Source organism: Semicossyphus pulcher, unplaced genomic scaffold (assembly GCF_022749685.1).
Source record: "Semicossyphus pulcher isolate SPU_LCO1_2020_fin unplaced genomic scaffold, fSemPul1.0.p SCAF_2, whole genome shotgun sequence".
In the NCBI taxonomy this organism is placed as follows: Eukaryota; Metazoa; Chordata; class Actinopteri; order Labriformes; family Labridae; genus Semicossyphus; species Semicossyphus pulcher.
The window spans coordinates 25,467,329-25,486,426 of NW_027211693.1; the positions used below are offsets into that span (position 1 = coordinate 25,467,329).

Below are 19,098 nucleotides of genomic sequence, written 5' to 3' on the forward strand. Positions count from 1 at the left end.
AGTGTGAGAATGTATCATCCCTTTGATCCAACGTTGCTGTTGACCGTAATTGTCTGCATGTTGACGTTGCTGCTTTACGTTTAATTACGGCAGAGACACTTCCTTGAAGGTTTCCTTTCGTCTTTTAAGAGTGCAGCTCAAATTAGTCAAACTCAGTGTCACAAAACTCATCGAGAAGTGCAGCAAAGAAAAGCTTGAACTTGATGATGTGGTTACTAAATAGCCAGCTAAAGCAAAATCCAAACTCAAGCAGGAAAATTACACATAAAGTGAGTATTTTAAAGGGTAATTCCTCTGTTGCAGGGTCCGCCGCCACTATCACACTGCGTATCTCTCCCTCCCTGTCTCCCCCATGCCGCGCAGGTTTTCCTTCCATTGTGGCGTGTGAAACCGAGAGCGCCGCTCACAGCGCCTGGCCAGCGATCCATTCTTCCTGGACAGATTGATGGAAAACAATCAACAGACTATACATCTTGCTCGGGCCCAGCGGGTCACCGGCACTCATCCTGGACACCTGGACGTACATCCTGGGCTACAGCGCTGATGTAAAGTGCCAGAAGAGGGGCCGGGACGGAAACTGGCCCGATAGGAAGCGAGACGCCGGGTTGGGGGGTATATGTAGCTGGCATGAAGCGCGCAGTCTGTGTTCTCACTTAGCAGAAATAATCAGTAAACAATGAATCATCCGAGAGGGCTGATATCAGGGCGACTCGCTGCCTTCGGCCTGCTGGGAGAGGAGGCCCGAGTCTCCTCTCTTAGAGGAGCTGGTGTGTCTATTCAATTAGGAGCAGCAACACAGGCAGCCATGTAACACATTGGCTGTGAGAGAGCACTTAGACTGTCCACACACATCAGAGCACTGAGAAAACAAAGCATTCCTCCTGCCGCACACACACAAGCACGCACGTCCAAATGTATAGCATCACACCGGGAGGCGCGCGCTCGCGCTCTTCACGCCTCATTTGAAAAGCAAATTGAGCGCATCTTCTAGGGCGAGTCACGGACTAAATCCTGGAAAACGTTACTCCTTCCTCACTCGCAGCACCACACACGGTCATACACAAGACCTTTTCATACGGTAAATATATCTTCATTCTATTTAAATCCCTTACTATCTCTATCTCGCTGTCCTGCAATTTCCAACACCAAAAACGTCTGAAATAGCTCGCGGAGAAGTAGGACGCTACTCATTTGGGTCAGCTCTGGCCGGCCGAACCCCTTCATTCCGGGACAGAACAAACACTGACACAAAGGCGGAGGGAACGGCCAAGGAGAGCGGCCAGGTCAGGCAGGGAATGTCGAGCAGTAATGACAAAGCAGTTTGCAGAGAAAATAGAGCTCCTGCAGCTATTTACAGAAGCTCCTGCCAAAAATACCCAGAACTTTTCACTCTTGTGACATTTGTAAATTACACTTTATATGCCCTAATAAACTGTTTGTTACCTGTATTCATCTGGGGAGCATTAGCTTAACTACCTATAAAGTGTGATGGCAGCTCTGTGGAGTTTATTGGGGAAAGAATTAAAACACAACAATGCAACACACACACGAACTTTAGTTACTTATTTCCAGTGTGTTCCTCATTGTTTCCTCAAAACAAAACAAAAACATCTTGTCTTAATTTAATATTTCATATCGTGGAAACAAACCCGTGTTTACTCTGAGGATGATGTGTTAATTTTTTGTGGGGTGTTGGCAAATGAAAGCGAGCCAGTTGTTGGGGTTGCGAGTGCTGAAGGTCTGGATGAGAGAGAAAGAAGCAGCGCTGCTTTAAAGGCTCCTCGACCTCCAAACTCCCTGCTGTCAATCAGCGCAGCCGTCCGTCCCCTGGGGCCGCGCTTTCCTCCAACCCTGGGGGGGAAACCACCGCAGGGAAAAAAAGAACACAACCAAACAGATGCAGAGAGCTGCAGGTCAATGTGTGTGTGTGTGTGTGTGTGTGCGTTATATTTCTGCACGCCTGTGGATTCATAAACCTGCGCATGCGTGCGTCTTGCATGCGTGTTTGTGCCTGAGTGTTTATGAGTTTATCTGAAGGTGAGGGAGCTGCATCTGTGTTGATGTGTGTGTGTGTGTTGTGATGTGTGTGAGGCAGATTTGCGAGGCAGCCAGCACCTGAGGGAGGGGAGTTCTGCCTGCATATCGATGAGCCAGCAACTCTGCCTCTTTGCCCCTGAGCCCTGCACAAACACCAGAGCCAGCTCAGGGCCAGTCCTTTTCAAAGGCGCCCGTTACATCTAATGCAGCTGTCCCCCCCCCCCCGTAAAGAAACAGCAGATCAATGAGGGAAAAACTCAAATCTTCTGAGGAGAAAAGGGCCGTGCAAAAATATCAAGGCACAATCAGAAAAGACCCCTCCTCCCCCCGAAGAGGAACAACAAAAAGTGCAAGACTGTCGGCCTCAGGGTGTCATGTAGCTTCTCTTTGTCTTGAGGGGAAATGTAAAGCGAGTGAGAGGTGGTCAGAGACACAACAGGAAAGCAAAAACAGGAGGAAAGAAGGGAAGAGAGTATCGTGAATAAAATAAAACTGACAGAAAATCAAAAATCAAATGAAGACCTCAACGTGCGCTGATACAGTCAGAAGCATGTTCAGCTGTAGGAGTGTTTCTACCGTCTCACTAACAGTCCTGGATATGAAAGTGAAACTAAGCTGAGGGGACGGAAGGCGCTGCCAGTAAACCGCATTAGCATCAAATGCAAATGAGAACGAGGCTAATGGCTGGACAGGTGCAGACTGGGCCTCTAAATGACACACGCGCACACATACACGAATTCGCAGGCGCACACACACACACAAACACACAAATGAGATGGATGAATTAAACATGGGTGGGCTCGGCTTGGGGGGCTGGCAGGGCTGACATAAAGTCAATGACATACATTATTCACTAGCGCACGTTAGCCCAGCCAAGGCAACACATGACCTCTCACCCCAGGAAGTGCATCCAAACATAACAACCAAAACAATGAGGGGGTTCCCCACTTCAGAGGAGACAAAGAGGGGGAGAGTGACAAACAAGCTATGCGGGGAGATGCATTAGCTTGGAAAATGTAATACTAAAAATATTGCTTGACACAAAGTTTATTTGTTTTATCCAGACGCGTCAGGTGATCCGGTGTCAAACCAAACCAGGTGTGGAGCTTAAACAGGCAGGAGGTGAACCAAAGCCTGGTCCACAAGCGCTAACTACCCACCGTGAAGCTGAGAACCAGCCGGCACACTGGCTCACAGAACAGGAAACTGTCGGCCATGACATCATCTTCCCCGGGAGGAGCACTTCCTGTCCGACATTCTTCACTCAAGACACACACACACTCGGCAGGAAATGGCCTCTATCAACACACACACACACTCCTGGGGAAATAACCAACACCGACTCGGATACACAAGCACAGACGCGCATGCGAGGAAATGGGCCACATCAACGGCGGGCTGCAGGAGTGTGTGCAAACGCAAACACATTTCAAAACAGCTATAAACCTGGAATAACATCGTGTGTGCATGTAAACTCGACACCCCCAACCCCTCCCCGCGCCGTGACTGGAGAGTGGAATCATGGGATACGCAGGGCTATCCAGCGGATCCTTATCTCTGGTCACAGAGAGTTTCTCTCCCCCCCTCAGGAGAGGCTCTCCCTGCCTAGGGGACGCCCTGCGGCAGGCCTGGGGGAGCTGGACGGGCAGGAAAGGACCAGGGGACACAGGTGGTAGGAGGCAGGAGAGGACACATGGGGCCGGAGGGACAGTCATACCCTCAAAGAGGGTAGAGTAAGAGAGATTAGTCTACAATTACACGGACGCAGCAGGAAAATTAAGTTGTTTTAGGAGATGAGTTTAAGAAAAGCAATGCAGAGTAAGAGCAAAGGTGCACATAGGTGAGAGGGAAATGTGTTTGTGATTTGAGGCCCAATCAGGCACATGATAGACTGACTAGCAGTGGCTGCATATGATTAACCTCACGCTAACAGGAGTGATGGAGAGAGGTGGAAGTGGAGGTGGGGGGGTTAAGGGCTCCCCTCATATTATCCTGCCTCTGTAAGAGGCTAAAGTGGACCACACATGTTTCCCTGGGGAAGACATTGAGAGGCACACAGGAGCTTCTCACCTTTCAGCTGCTTCCCCTGCCCAGTGTCAAGAACAGACACAACATGACATGCCAGGGCCGCTCCGAGTTTCCGAACCCACCACCTCAGAGGTTAAAAACATAAAATATGGGTGTTGTCGTCATCTTCAGCGCCGACTGATTCAAATCAGATGGGCTCTGAAACCGATCTGAGTCAGCCAGAGATGACAGCTACATGTAAAACTGAAAGAAGCTGCAACCAGAACAGCATGAAAACAGAACTGATTTTGTTTCATTCAACGTCAGTGACAAATGTAAGAAAGTGTGTTTTTTTTACAGCCTAAACAAACATGATTCATAATTAAAGTGTGCATCATACTGCTCCTTGTAGACGCTTTAAAGCGCAAACAAATTCTCTTTTCCACAGGAGCGCGAGATAAAGAGCGGGGCGAGAGAGAATCTCCCGGTGAGCGAGTACAGTACCCAGAGCGCTGCCGATCCACACTGTACCAGATTTGTTCTCCTAACAATCAAATAAGTTTCTCATTAGCTGACTTTATTTTTCCTCATTCCTGCGGTTTTGCTGCAGTGGCCTGTTTCTCCCCGTCTTAACGAGAGAGAGCTAATTAGGCAATCAGACCCATTACTCTTCCAGAAGAGTTAGAGCTAGCCCAGCTAATTAGGGCTGTAAAATCTAATCATCTCTGCGAAACAGCAGAGGGCTAACGAGCCCTTATTTAACGAACTAAATAACTTCAAGGGTGGAGAGGGGCTGCTGATGGTATTTCTTTATGAATTTGAAGGAGGGGAGCTCATGGTAATTGAGTCAGTTTCACCCTCACAGTTGTTTGTTTGTTTATGAATCCCTGATTATTACAACTGCCAAGAATATATTGGTACTAAATGAGCAAACGTAAAAACCCTCCTCTCCTTATTACCCCCTTCAGTCCCCCCTCTAAACCAAGCCACCCCCCCGATCGCGCTCCTCTCACCTGACCTATTTTCCTGTCCAGAAAGAGTGCTCGCTGGAGAGGAAAAGGGAGATATTGCTGTTGTTTTCCCTCCCCCTGTTCTAATTTGTTGTTCGTTAATGCTGCCCTCACACCTGAGCCATCGGGCGTCGGGGGAATACCGCCAGCGAGCGACCACAACACATGCTCAGTGTGGGAAAGCTGTTTGCAGCAGCCTGTTTCACCACGGTGGCTCGAACTGCAGCAAACTGACGGGAAAGTTTAAGCAAAGCCAAGAAAAAATGAACCCCGTGAACACGGAGCGACGGAGTGCGGAGGTGGGAGACTCAACAAGTCGAACACGTGAAAAACAGAAATCAGAAATGTGGCACAGAGTGATGGGCAGGCGTGTTGTCTGAGGCCACGTGGTGGGGTGCAGCTGTCTCAGGGAGCGCTGAGGTGAGGCCTTCCGCTTCACCGGAGCGGAACGAGGGTGGCGCACACACACGCACACACACACAAAAACACAAACATACATACACAGGTAAAGAGTGGCTTTTGACAGAGCGGCAGCAGAGAACAGGACAGCTGTGCTCATCAGATAGCACAGGTCACTGCCTCATTAACACACACAAATGTGACACATTCAAATCAGACAGGAAACCTAAATAACCCATGATGCACTTCTTCTTTACCTGACTTCTTTGACAGGTTAAAGATCACAAAGTAGAGGCAGAAAAGGGTGATGCTTGCAAGTTTGTACTCTCGTTCTCCCTGAAGAGAGCAGCTTTGAAACTGCTCGCTCCAACAATTGCTCGAGTATAAACAAGTGATTTCCCTCTCTGTGTACGTCCACACGTGCACCACACGCACGCACGCGGCTCAGACTGGACTGTAAATCTACCGGGCCTTTCTTTCTTCCCGCTGACAGTAAATCATGCAAGCTGCCGCATCGGTCAGAGGCAGTTTATGACGGCAGGAGAAAGGTGTGCACTCAAAGAAAAGTGTGTGCTTCGTGCCTCAAAAGCCACAGACGCGTTTGAGCCCAGGCTGAGATTTATACACAGAAACACACACACACACGCACACACGTCAGGATGTAGCTGTAACCCTAACTGCTCATCAGCTAAGTCATCAGCCAAACCACACAAACACTGTTTGACCACACTTGAAGCCGAGCTCGACCGCTCTGTGATCGCTCCTCCTCTTCACACACACCGCTGGAATATTATTTACTGCTGTTTCACACATTTTGCTTACACAGTCCATTATGGCTGCTGGGATTTAAACAACCTGTGGTCTCTTTTATTAGGCCTGGAGGATTCAGACAAATCGCTTGTCAAAAACGGTCACATCTGCTTCCTACAGTGGAAATTTAAACTAAAGTTTGTCATGATTTTTGCTGCACGCTGTTCTTGTTCGCACCCCTGCACCTTCATACGAGCCGTGTTTGCGTTTGCGGTGACAGCGCAGCATCACGTCAGCCGAGGTTAAAGGTCAAAGTTTGCTTACCTGTCGATGATGACAGGGTCTGATGGGGTCTCGTTCCTGTTGCCACAACTCTTCTTATCACAGCATCGACTGCGGGGAGGTGAGAGAAGAGGAGGGTGAGGGGGGGAGACAAAGGGGGGAGTTAGTCACAGGCATGGGAACAACAGAGAGAGCAAGATAACACAGAGCAGAGAGAGGGAGAGGAAGTCAGAGGAGGGATACAGGAAAGAGAGAGAGGTGTAAAAGGGCGTGAGACTTTTGCCGAGTGTAAGAATCGGTGTGAGCTGGATTTTTGTCGGGCTTCTGGAGGTAAGACCCGGGGCTCTAACGCTACATTTGGTGAGATCAGCGGGACTGATTTTTTAGGAAAAGTTTGGAGGGAGAGGAGCTAAAGCAGCGAGCTTGAACGGGGCTGGATAGAAAGTTGAATTAGCCTCCAGGGCTCAGGTTAGCTCCATTTCTGTCAGACATCACACAACCAGACATCTTATGTTCTCTATTTTTCCTCAGTGCTCGTCCCCTCCCTCTATCCCGCCTCACTCTCTCTCCCGCTCGCTCGTTCTCTCTCTCAGAAGTGGGTCACAGAGTGGTCCCACTGGACCTGGGGAGTAGTGCATGCTGGGTAGAAGGGGGTTGCATACTGATGTGACGAGTCCTTTCTGAATCATTTGACTGCAGCACAATGTAACAGTGTGTTTGTGCCGTCAAACCCCTCCCTCGTTCCCCCCAACAAAAAAGTATCATCACATCTACCTTTTTATTCTCTGTCTGCTGGTGTGTGTGTGTGTACCTGTGTCTCACTGCATGTGTGCGTCTACTGTAAAGAAAGACACAAAAGAGAGGGAGAGAAAGAGGGGAGAGAGATTGACCCTCCCCCCTACTTTCTTGGGTCCCTCAGGACAGGAGGCTTGGAGAGCCAGATCGGATTTCTGATCTCGACCGTTTCCTGCAGCGTATGAAAACAAGTGGTCCAAATCTCCTCGTGTGATAACCAGGAAGTGGCTGCACTTCTCCTCCACATGCACCTCTGCGTTAATATCCAAATATCTGGTTTGTCACATGCTGCGTGATGTTTTTATTGATTGTAAATGACAGCCTGTGAGATCTATGCTTACTTTAGTATATCTGTCTGTGTGTGTGTGTGTGTATTATGTGTAATTCGAGTCCGTCCCCCTCTGCACATAGCTCACTGTCAGGACACAGCAAACTGCGTGTATTACACAGACTAAGGAGGATGGGTTTGAGTAATGAGCTTTTCCTTGTCCTAATTAGCTGAACATGAGAGGGATGCACACACACACACACACACACATATATATACACAGACACATGCACACACATCCCTATCAACAGAAATAGGCCAGGGCCCAGCTCCCCAACCCACTTTGAGGAAAATGATAAGATTTCTATTGTAATTTAGCAGCGCTGCTCGTGTCTGTGCCCCCTCTTTGCACCAGCAGAGACACCTCAAACATGAGAACTGCACTTATCTCCATCCAGACTGTGAAACACACTCCTGGAGCAACAAATCACAGCTGCAGGCGAGCGTGTTCGGTCGTACCTGCACATGATCTCGTGGGTCAAAAGGACTCGACACATCTCTGGGTTTTTATCCTGGCCCTCGTAGATGATCGCCTAAAAGAAAAGAGAAAAACAGAAGAAAATTCAGACAACTGGTTCATTTTTTTTATGTGGAATGCTCAAAGAAAAAATAGTGAACCACGTTGCAGTGGCAAATAAAAAACAGAAAAGTGTGTGTGTTTCATCTGGGAGTAGTGTTGCCTATCTGGCAAATGTGTGTATCGTGGGAATCAAGTCCTCCTGAGCAGAACGCTCTGTTCTGACAGAGACAGTCAGAGAGAAAGCATGTGTGTGTGTGAGTGTGTGTGTGTCATCCTGAGTGTGCATATGTGTTTGTGCGTGCACGTATGTTTATATGCTGTGTACAGTGAGCAGTTGGACTGCCAGACTGGAGTATAGTGCACCATCTGGTCCATACAGCACCGCGTCCAAAAATCTAGTCTGGTTACCCCTCCAACCCCACTCAACATGCTCTCCAGGGCTGTGATCACCCTGCACGCACACACACACTCACCGATAAACATGCAAACACGCACACACTTGCACGCATTCGCACAAACAACATCCCCTCCTACTCCTTTCATTCTAAGGCAAACTCTCTTCATGCCTAATGGCACTAGAGGCAGAATTGGCAAAACAAAAGACCTGATATCAAAACAGCGGATTTTTTTCGTTGTCTAATTCATCCAAAGACGAATTCCCTCAGTGTGTGTCGGCCCACATGTGCTGCTCTGTATTTCTTTGTGTGATTGAATTGGCCATAACACACTCAGGGATAGTTTGTTCTGTTTCACATTGAGGAAATGAGGGTCAAGGTCCTCAAAGAGTGAGCTGGCATGCATCACTGTCTCCCCCAAACACTAACACACAACAGCTTCTGCAACTCTACCACATATTCACACAGTGCTGTATGTGCATGATTGCACAGCCTTACATGCACACACACACACACACACACACACACACACACATTTACTACCTGAGGCTTGTAAAAAAAAAACACACTTTCCCCTCTTACAGGCTGCTGTGCAGAGGTAGAGTATGAGGACACATGTCCTCTACTTTTCTGGGCCTCTGTAAATGTATTCCACAGGTAAGACAGGTCGTTTATCACGCCGGCTGTGCTGTGCTGAAGTTGAGGGTCTCAGACACAGGCATGCAGCAGGGCGAGGGGGGAGGAGGAGGAGGAGGGAGAGGAGGAGGTGGGGGCAACATTCAGGCCAACATCCGAACACTTAAAATCTTTAAACCCAAAGTTTAATGCAAACCTCTTACCTGTTTAGTCATCGAGTCGATGAGTCGAACATACAGGTCCTGCTCTGTTCTGATTCCTGCACACACACACACACACACACACACACACACACAGAAAATGTAACCAGTAGGTTTCACATCACATCTGAGGCTCAGCTTTCCCCACTTTGGGGTATATTCCTCATCACAACATGTATTCACTCTGACTCTCCCTGCGAGGCTCTTCGTGGTAACTGAATGAGTCCAAACTGTTACTGATGATTTTCAGTCTTTGTTGAATTCAGGAAGTTAAAATCTTCATTTACTGTTTTTAAGGCTTTTGATTTCAATCTCTGCAAACATTTACGTAGCACTTAATTGTGAAAACAGGTCACAGCAGGAGTGTTTTTCTGAATTAATGTCAGTATAATTTATTTACTAAATAGAAGTAAGATTAAAAAAAGAAATGATCTGAAAAGGAGGAGGGGAACGTTTTATTTTGGTGCCTTGGGTTGTTTACTGCTGCAGAAGTAGGCTGACCAGAGAAATTATATTTACTGTGGGAGGCAGAAAGCACAGCATAATAATAAAAACAGCAATAATAATAATGTAATAATAAAAACGATTCATAATTAAAATGTGTAAATAACAAGAATAAGAGCATTCAAGTAAACAAATAAAGCACTGCTCTTTCACTGTTAACGAAAATAAACTAAATAATCAGCGATGTGAGCTCCTGAAACATTAGTTTCCTCTCTTCGTTTGGCGGATCATTCACTGACTGCTTTTGTTTTTGCTACATAAAAATGATGGAAGCCAAACTCACCGTTACTGTAGAGGAGCTGGAGTCTATAATGGATCCCATTGTTGGTCTTTTCCCCCGTCGTTTCCTATGAAAATTAAACCAAACAGACCCGAGTCAGAGCAGGCAAAGATTCTCCTCCTGGGACTTTTACTGCGCGTCCAACACTTCACATTTCTACACGATGAACACGTCACGTCTGATTTTAATGCATTTATTTTATCAAGCTGCCAAAAGAAAGGAAAATGATTCAGTTTGTAATTTGAACAACTTTTCTTTTGAACGATTTTTTCTTTTGTAAACCGAAATTGTTAATGTCCCTGATGTTTTGAAAAAGAAACTTTATTTACAATTAGGCCTGTTTACAACTTTATTAACATAATCTGGACATGGAAATTGTTTAAAATGCTGCTGTAAACCTGTTTACAATTTTAAAATTATAATGAGACGTATTTATTATTTAGTGAAAATTGAAATGTGTAATTAGCAGTGAGAAAGAGCGGAAGGAAAAATAGATCCAGTTAATAATAAACAAGCTGGTAAAAAATGCGTATAAATAAAACAAATATTTAAAGCAAAACACTCTCTTTTAAGGAAACTTGAACACAGATCAATATTACACTAATATTGATGTTTGTTTAAAAAATGTAATATCTGTAACTACTCCTGCAGGGAGAGACAGCCCGCTGTGCTCAAGTGTCATAAATTCAATATTATTAGAGGCAACTGGGTGTAAAAGTGATCATGCGCAGGGTTTGCACCTTCAGGTATATTGGTGTGAAATTTACGCCGAAGGTTTTGTAATAATAAAGAAAAAGCTAAAATAATCAGAAGTGTGTAAATCTTTCAGGAAACCACATCATAAAATCACACCATGAAGTCCTCAGGACGCATGATCCCTGCTGCGTGCGTCTGGTGACTTTGTTAACGCACGTCTGGTAATTTATCACTCTATTAACAGGCCAGTGTACTGTGTCTACAACTAAATGTATGCATTATAAGCTTATTTTATTATCAACTCTACAGAGGGGGGGATATATTTTTAATGTGCAAACTCACCTTTTCCTTCTCCACAAAGTCCACGAAGGTGGTTCTCTCTATTTCCACCGGCTGCCCCTGCCTGTCGTATAACGCCAACACGAAGTGGAAGAAGTTGGACTTGCGGAGGTTGGAGGGCGGCTGCTTCTCGAAGTGTGCCCGAGCAAGCCCCACTCCGCTGCGGACACAAGCACAAACCGGCCCCAGCCACAACGACGGCGATTAGAATAAATTCACTCAGTAAATATGAAACACAAGACAGGCCTGCTTTTAAACTCTCAGTTACTGTCTTTTTAAAATATTTCTTACGACAGATAATTTAATTAAAACATCTCTCAAACTGCGCACAAACGCCCCTCACAGATTAATCAGCGATAATGGAACAAATTAATGTAAATATTAAGCTTTAGGCCCAAAAGGGTTAAACATACTTGTTTATATTACAAGCATAATTTAGACAGATCAGCTGCTCTCGTGCTGGCAGGGCTACTGTCAATAAAAGAGAGATATTCTAATTATAAACTTAATTAACACTCAATTTAAAGAATTGTATTTTACTGTGTAAGACAAAGATACTTTAACAAGCCGGAAAAATATAAATGTATGCTTGCAGTGTTTGAAAAGTAACTGTTTTAACACAACCACAAAGAGAAACTGCTTCGAAGTGAGCATAAAATCTGCAACTCAAACTCTCAGAGCACCAAAGTTAATCTGAGCCTTCATTTAAACCCGGCGAGCCTAAAAGTGCTTGGAGCTAACTGTGCTCTCCGCCCAGGAGTATGTGAAACCACTTTGAGCCACATTATTTAATCATGTTGGACTTCAAGCTAAAAAAACTTCTAAAGCCAGCAGGAACAGTGGTTATCCAACAACTGCGTCCTCTGGGAGCGTGCGCTGCCCCAAGTGATACAGCCGCTCCGTCTTTAACACCGCAGATCTTTACGCGTGCTCCCCCCCACACAGGTCTCCACGCCCCGGTGTCAGCGCAGCGCCAAGGCCGCCTCAGGCTCACCTCTGGGCGGCTGTGTTGGCGTCCAGCACTCCGGCGCCCTGCATCCATGTCCGAACCGCGTTCATCCCGGCCACCATGGGCTCTTCTTTCATACTACTCCCACTCCTCTGGATGCTCTCGTGGATGCCAAACATCAAAACGCACCTTCACACTGTCGCTATCTCTCGCTCACTCTCTCTCCTCTCTCTCTCTATCCTCCTCTCCTTGGCTCCCTCCTTTTTTTCTCCCTGCCTCCCCTCCTCTTGCGTCTGTTTGATCGCGCTGTCAGAGGAGCAAAGTGGCGTGGTCTATTTCACTTGGCGTTTAGTTGCGCGTGTGTTTTCTCAAAGTAAACAAAAGATGCGACATGTGGAAGGAAAAAGGGGAGCTGTCAGCATCCAGGGTTAGATGCACCTCATGTCAGCGACTCCAGAAGAAAAAAAGAGGGGGAAGCTGCAGCTGTGAAGATGAACAACGTGAGAGCGATGAAAGGGGAAGCGCAGGATGAGAGGCTGCGCTGAGTTGGCGACAGTCCCCCGGATCAAGGTGCAGCTGACAAAAACACAAGCAAAATGTCACTTTTTGCAACAAACAGTCCACAGTGAGAAAGAAAAACCAAGGAGATGAAACACCTCCTTCGCTCCGCGTCTTTCTTTACAAAGTCTTCTCTGCTCAGATGGATGAAACGGAAGATTACGCGCAATTAAGAGGCAGTCCCGGGCTACGGCGTCTCCGCTCCTCGTCAGCTCCTGCTCGGGTGATTTGCGCTCGATTCTTCCCTGAGGAATCACTTTGGACCATCTCTGGGATGCCAAACAGGAGGGAGAACTAGTAGGTGAGGGAGGCGTGGTCTACAAGGCGAGCAGACACGCCCCCAAACACAGTTAATAACACGGACAATCAGCTGTCCACCAACCCGACCAGCACGCTGCCCGCCCGCCTGCCTGCTGTCCCCGCCTCGTCCCACGCAGCGTCCCGCCCCGGCCACTTAGCCAGAAGCTGTGCACGGTGTGTGCGTGCGCGTGTGTGTGTGTGAGTCTTTATGTGCATGTGTTTAGAGTTGACAATTAATGTATTCACGACTATCAAACCTCAGCTCAGGGGAGGACATTAGTTTAATCCACGCAGTTTGCCCGCTGAGACTAAAGGGCAGAGTGAAAGCTTGTAACATCCATCGTCTGTTTGCTGCCGTGTCACTCGAGCTGCAGCTATGAAAATGTGGCCGCATCATGTCTGCAAAACAAGACCAAACACAACGCGATCACATTTTTTCCAGAAGCAGCAGCTGAAACACTTTTGGTCTGACAATATGTGACAAGAGGACAGTAAGAGAACAAAATCTGCAGAGCAGTTGCATCACTTTTGTGCAGATTTGCTTACTTTAAGGATTATGCGCAACAATTAAATCAACACCCATATTTTTTTTTATTACTTTACGTTGTGCACGAGTGTTTCTACAGAATGACTTGATTTGAACACCTGAGATGATATTTAAATGCTCTGTTTTCTAACAAGAAGGGGAACAACAGTCTAAGAGCTCATTCAGTGTATCAACTCAGCCAGATTATGAGCTTAAGAAAGTTTCAGCTCACCAAAAAGCCTGGCAGCCGCTGCGCACATTTTTTCTGCTACAGCCCGATGCTTAGAAATGAGCTTTGATTAGATGCATTACAGAAATCTTGCGGGACTCAGAGCTGAATCCAACATAAATATGAGGATTACAGCTAAACTCTGCTCTGGCCCGCTGTCCAAAAAAAAATGCAATCAGTCTAAAATAACTGCTCTAAAACAATAATTTCGAAAAAGAAAAAAAAAATGTGTGAAATAAATATTTGCATGGCTGCTCACAGAGCCGTGAAGGTGGGCTCGTGACAGTGGGCTCACATGCATGAAAACTGCACAGCAAAGAGCAGCTTGCAGAAAGCGAGGACGTAAGAGGTCTCCTCATCAGTCCTGCTTCCCCCTTCATCATTACGGACTCATGTTAAATTGGTAAATTGAATTGTCAGGGGGCCATGTGTTCGATAACTACTGTTTGGTTTCTTCTAATGAAATGGGAGGAATGAGAGAGGAGCTTTTTCTTTATCAGAGGAGCGAGTTTGAAAATTAAGATTTTATCAAGAATTGTTGAAATGAATCAGTCTGACACGTTGATGTTGTTGGGAAGCGTTTGGGAAAACAGCACAATTAAGAGCCCCAGAAAAATATAAAACCACAACAAAATGCACCCTCATTAAAATAAAAGGCTTTTATTTTGTAATTCTCTCATCTTAAACGAGTTTTACTTTTATTCTAGGATTTATAAGACATGTTTAAGCAGCACTTCCGCATCTACTGTGCAGCCAGAAGTCTAAACTCTCTGATAAATGCCATAAACGGTCAAGCTTACACACCACACCCCTCATCACCTCATCATTGTCTATAGCTGTTTATTTATGTCTCCTGCTGGGGGAGGAGAAATGTGAGCCCTCCACCACGTGAGTACACCATACAATAAATAGTGATAAATAAAAGCAACGTGAGATAAAATGTCTCTCACACTGCCTCACTTTTACACACACACACACACACACGGTCAGAGCGATCCTTCAGCACATTTGTTTGATTGTGGCCGACTCTCGCGCCATGATCTGTCTGCCTTGGTCGGCATGCGGGCCCGCGCGGACCCTCCTGGCCCCTTGGGGTGGCATATATTTATATCCCCGAGCCCCAACACACACTCTTAGCCCAAATATCACCGTCTCAGTATCCAAAATCACAGATGTCAGTTGGGGCCCGATGATCCAGCCATGTTAATGCTGTGATTTACTAACTCCATGGCACCCAGACAGGAAGGTTTGCACAATATCTCCGGCCATTACGCACGGGCGGGAATGTGCGCGCCATTTAAACGATGCAAAGGTGTGTGTGTGTGTGTGTGCGAGTGTGTGTGTGTCTATGCGACTTCTATTCAAGTGTCCACATATGGGAGGGCTATTAAAACCCCGTGTTATAACTCTATTAGACATTTTGAAGTAAGTGATCAGAAAGGAGCAGTACGCGCTGCCGTGCGCTTCCGGAACAACCAGCAGATGTTCGCGTAAATCAAAAGGTTGGGCTGATGATAATAATGGCCTGATTGAATCGAGGACTCATAAAAAATGACTAGTTGTAAAAATCAGACATATGCTTATGAGAATGGGCCTTATGTCTGGCAATATGCTCTCTAGTAGACATAAAAGGATACAAATACGGGTGTTAAACGTCTAATATGGAGACAAGATAGCAGCAGAATGTTATGTGATTGATAAATGTGCTAAAGGTAATCTTATCACGGGGGTTAAATGGCTTCCGGAACATGTAAGGAAATATTTAACCGCTGCTAAACTGAAAGAAAAAAATTAAACAAAGAAAAAAAAAGAAAACGAAGCGTTAACGTTTCTACTAATAAACAAAAACATGTAATAAATTATTTTCTTTTTCACTTCTGTGCATCATCTCTGCGTTACCTCCTAATGATGACCTCTCACTTCACTCCAGGTGACTCGCAGATCCGTCAACCTAAAACCCTTTTCACTCTATTTGGTGCAATGTTGCCATCTAGCGGCGTTAAAAGGACACTGCACCACTAACGTTGCAACATTTGGCCTGCACTATAAGCCACTTGTATTATCCAATGTATCACTTGCATAGTAAACAGAGTGCATTTAAATGCCATCTGTCCAAATAGCTGTTTCTCTGCGCCCGTTAATTAACATGGTCAACAAATGTGGACAAGGTCAATGAGTGTGTGGATTCATGAGAACAAGTAGTGAATGTAATAGATGGTGCAGCTGCAACATGAGAACTGTTGGAATAAATAATGTGATTACAGTTTTAATGTCTTCCCGTCTTATAGGGGGGGTTTACATTTGAGAGATGTTCATTTTTTTGATTTAGTTGTTCCTGTAATGAATAAGTGCTGACTTAGAGTTTAGTTAATGATGAGCATGAGCGTCGGTTTTGCAGGGGAAGTTATGTCATACCCATTGAAGGCAAAAAGCAACTTCTCTATTTGATTATTGAACAGAAAGATGCCTCAGGTATTGTTTTCATTTTAAAAAGACAAACACTTCTGTCTCTGTACAAAATGTGCTTAAGTTGCTAACGAAGAATAATACAATTTCAAACACTAATATTTAAACTGACTGGGACTTTTACTCAAAGTGCTTCTCAACCCGCTTGTGACCCATTCAAAAAGCAGTCTGTTATTACCGCTCCTCCTCTCTGTTTGTCTGCGAGTTGTGACCCGTTCAGCCAAAGACACATTTTTTTCGTTGTATTAAATAATTTCTGGGAGGCCTGACAGACCCTAAATTTATCCAGTAAACAAGCAAGTAATAAAAACTGGGATTAGAGGAAAGTCTGGAAAAACAAACATAGTTTTGTGTAGAAGTAGTTTGTTTCCCTGACATCACCAGGGCCTTTTGTAAATACATGGATGTTTGATGCTATTCTTTCTAAATATAGACCGTATTTTTTCCTATGAAGTGCACTGAGATCCTGGTGACTGTTACTTAGTGGTTGGGATGCTAAAATCCTTCATACTGTTTTCAGATATTCTAAAAGAAGAGTTCAGTGTATCAAAGGGTCCTCATCCGGACTGGAAAGGTCAGCATGCCAGATGGCTGCGTGAATCACACACTTTGACTTTATTTGTGACCTTTGATCTTTGCTACTCAGACATGCAGCTGTTAGTTTCCCTGAAATCATGAGACATACTCTAAACGCAATACATCTTTCTATCGAGACAGAAACCAGGGTCACAGGTGAATCCAAATGTACCGTTCATTATCCTCTTCATTGTATCAGTTTCACCCGTTTACTACCACTTATATTCGCCTGACGTGCTCACGTCTATAGAGAAATATGGATTACTTGAAAAACCTAATAAAAGTATCTTTTAAACTGAGATTAAACTGGGTTGTTCTTTTCGATTAAGCAACATCACATGAGAGGGAGTGGTGTTGTACATTTTTTTATAATGTTCATGTATCTGTATGTCTTGATTCTGCTGTGTGATTCAGAGGTACCAGCTTGATCAATGTAGACACACACGCTCTGCTGTAATGTTAGTTAACAGTATTCAGAACACCTGGCTGAGGCGGAGTGATACACGGTGTTAAAAGTCCCAGTGATGATGTTCTCTGTATCAGCAGATATTGTATTTGTACTGTATTTTAGTTTCCGTTTTATTTCAACCTTAGTCAAACACTCACTGGTTTTACTGTATCAGGGTACAGATTTTAGTTTTTTTCCCCGTTGTAATTACAGTAACCAAGAAGTTATAAATACATTCTCATACAGATGTACTTATACATTTCATGTTCCAACTTCACTTTCAGTTTCCCCACAGCACTCATTACAATAGTGACGGTACATCTCATTGTTCATCCCATTGACTTCTTGAATAAGAGGAAATAGTTGGACAAAAGAAGAAACATTGACCAAAAATCTGACAAATTCCCCCATAAAGCACCCCCCCCAAAATATATATAGGTCTGGTTTGGTATAAGTGGTAAGTGTGCCTTGAAAGTATTACATAAACTCACCTCTTCTGCTTTTGTGACGGGGAAGTGAAGAGAAGATTCACCACAACCTCCTGACCAGACAATCTGTGGACCAATACTGGGCAGGGCGGCTCACTGATGTAGGTGTGTTTTGGGGTTTTTCTTCAATGTGAGCTGGAATTTTGCCGATAAATTAATCTGCATATCCGCTTCAGTAATAACTGAGCTGGAATTTTCAGATGGTTTGGATCTGACCTGGCAATGAGTCCCATGATGTAATACTATAATGCGCTTGTTTTGCTTTCGCGGATTAGTAGTGATGAGAGCCACGTTTTTTTCCCCATCAATAAGATGATCTAAGATCCTTCACAAAACACGGCAAATTTGCCCCCAAAACAGAAACATTTGTCACCTTACTTGTGCCTGGTACATTTACTTTATTTACTGATTTGTATTATTAAAGACACATGTAGTTTTTCAAAGTTCAAACCTGCCGTGGTCTTCTGTCTTTTAAGTGTTACAGGCCAATCATCCAAATGTTAAAGCACGGACTGGTAACACCTCTTTTCACCTTGCAGACCAGTCATTATTGTTGTTCGTATTCTGGTATGTAAAAGGATAAATCCTAATCAAATCAAAAAATTACATTAAATTACATTATACAACAGTTAGTTCCAAGACATTCCATGACATAACTGGGACTTTTAACACCGTGTATCACTCCGCCTCAGCCAGGTGGTCTGAATACTGTTAATTAACATTACAGCAGAGCGTGTATGTCTACACTGATCAAGCTGGTACCTCTGAATCACACAGCAGACTCTTATTTCACTGGGTAGTGATACATTAAAACATACAGATAAATGTTCATGATAGAAACAGCTGATCTGTGGTCACCTGTAGACACAGTGCAGGAGAATGTTTCGGTTGCTTGGCAACAAAAGTTCAGTTTCAGTTAAGTTGAAATACTAGTTGAGTTAGTGACGCAAGAAATAATCTGTTGTTGATTATTACTGAGCTACTATTGCCGCCGTTGTATAAAAGCAATATCACACTCGAGGTTGTGATGTTGTAGTTAATAAGATCACAGCCAAATCACAGCCGTGATGATATTCAGTATAACAACACGACCTCGAGTGTGATATTGATTAAATAATAGGACCCATTTATTATTAGTTTCACTAACAGTGCACAGTACACATTAACAATGCTGTCAAGGTTGGCTCATTTCAGCTACTTATGCAGTCTGTAGGTCTAATTATCTATTTTTTATATTACTTTAACACAAAAAATAATTAAATAAAATGTGTTTGAGTAAATAGTCATTCTACTCAAATACTTTCCTCCATATTCTTTCACTTTCCTATAATATTGAAGTAGGTGAAGGGCCACAAGCTGATGGATGATGACAGTAATAAT

At 44.7% G+C, this 19,098-nt stretch overlaps 1 protein-coding gene across 2 annotated transcripts in view; it reads right to left on the reverse strand.

Annotated features, from left to right (window-relative positions):
• The window catches only part of ebf1a (EBF transcription factor 1a), a 53,330-nt gene extending 40,744 nt beyond the window's left edge, over positions 1-12,586 (reverse strand). For both annotated transcript variants that reach the window (XM_069669590.1, XM_069669589.1), the window contains exons 1-6: positions 12,173-12,586; positions 11,182-11,338; positions 10,147-10,210; positions 9,363-9,418; positions 8,068-8,141; positions 6,528-6,596 (exon numbers count right to left, since the gene is read on the reverse strand). In XM_069669590.1, coding sequence (XP_069525691.1) covers positions 6,528-6,596; positions 8,068-8,141; positions 9,363-9,418; positions 10,147-10,210; positions 11,182-11,338; positions 12,173-12,306 — 554 coding nt within the window. In that variant the 5' untranslated portion in view covers positions 12,307-12,586. The remainder of the gene's footprint in view (positions 1-6,527; positions 6,597-8,067; positions 8,142-9,362; positions 9,419-10,146; positions 10,211-11,181; positions 11,339-12,172) is intronic.
• Between the last annotated feature and the right edge of the window lie 6,512 nt (positions 12,587-19,098).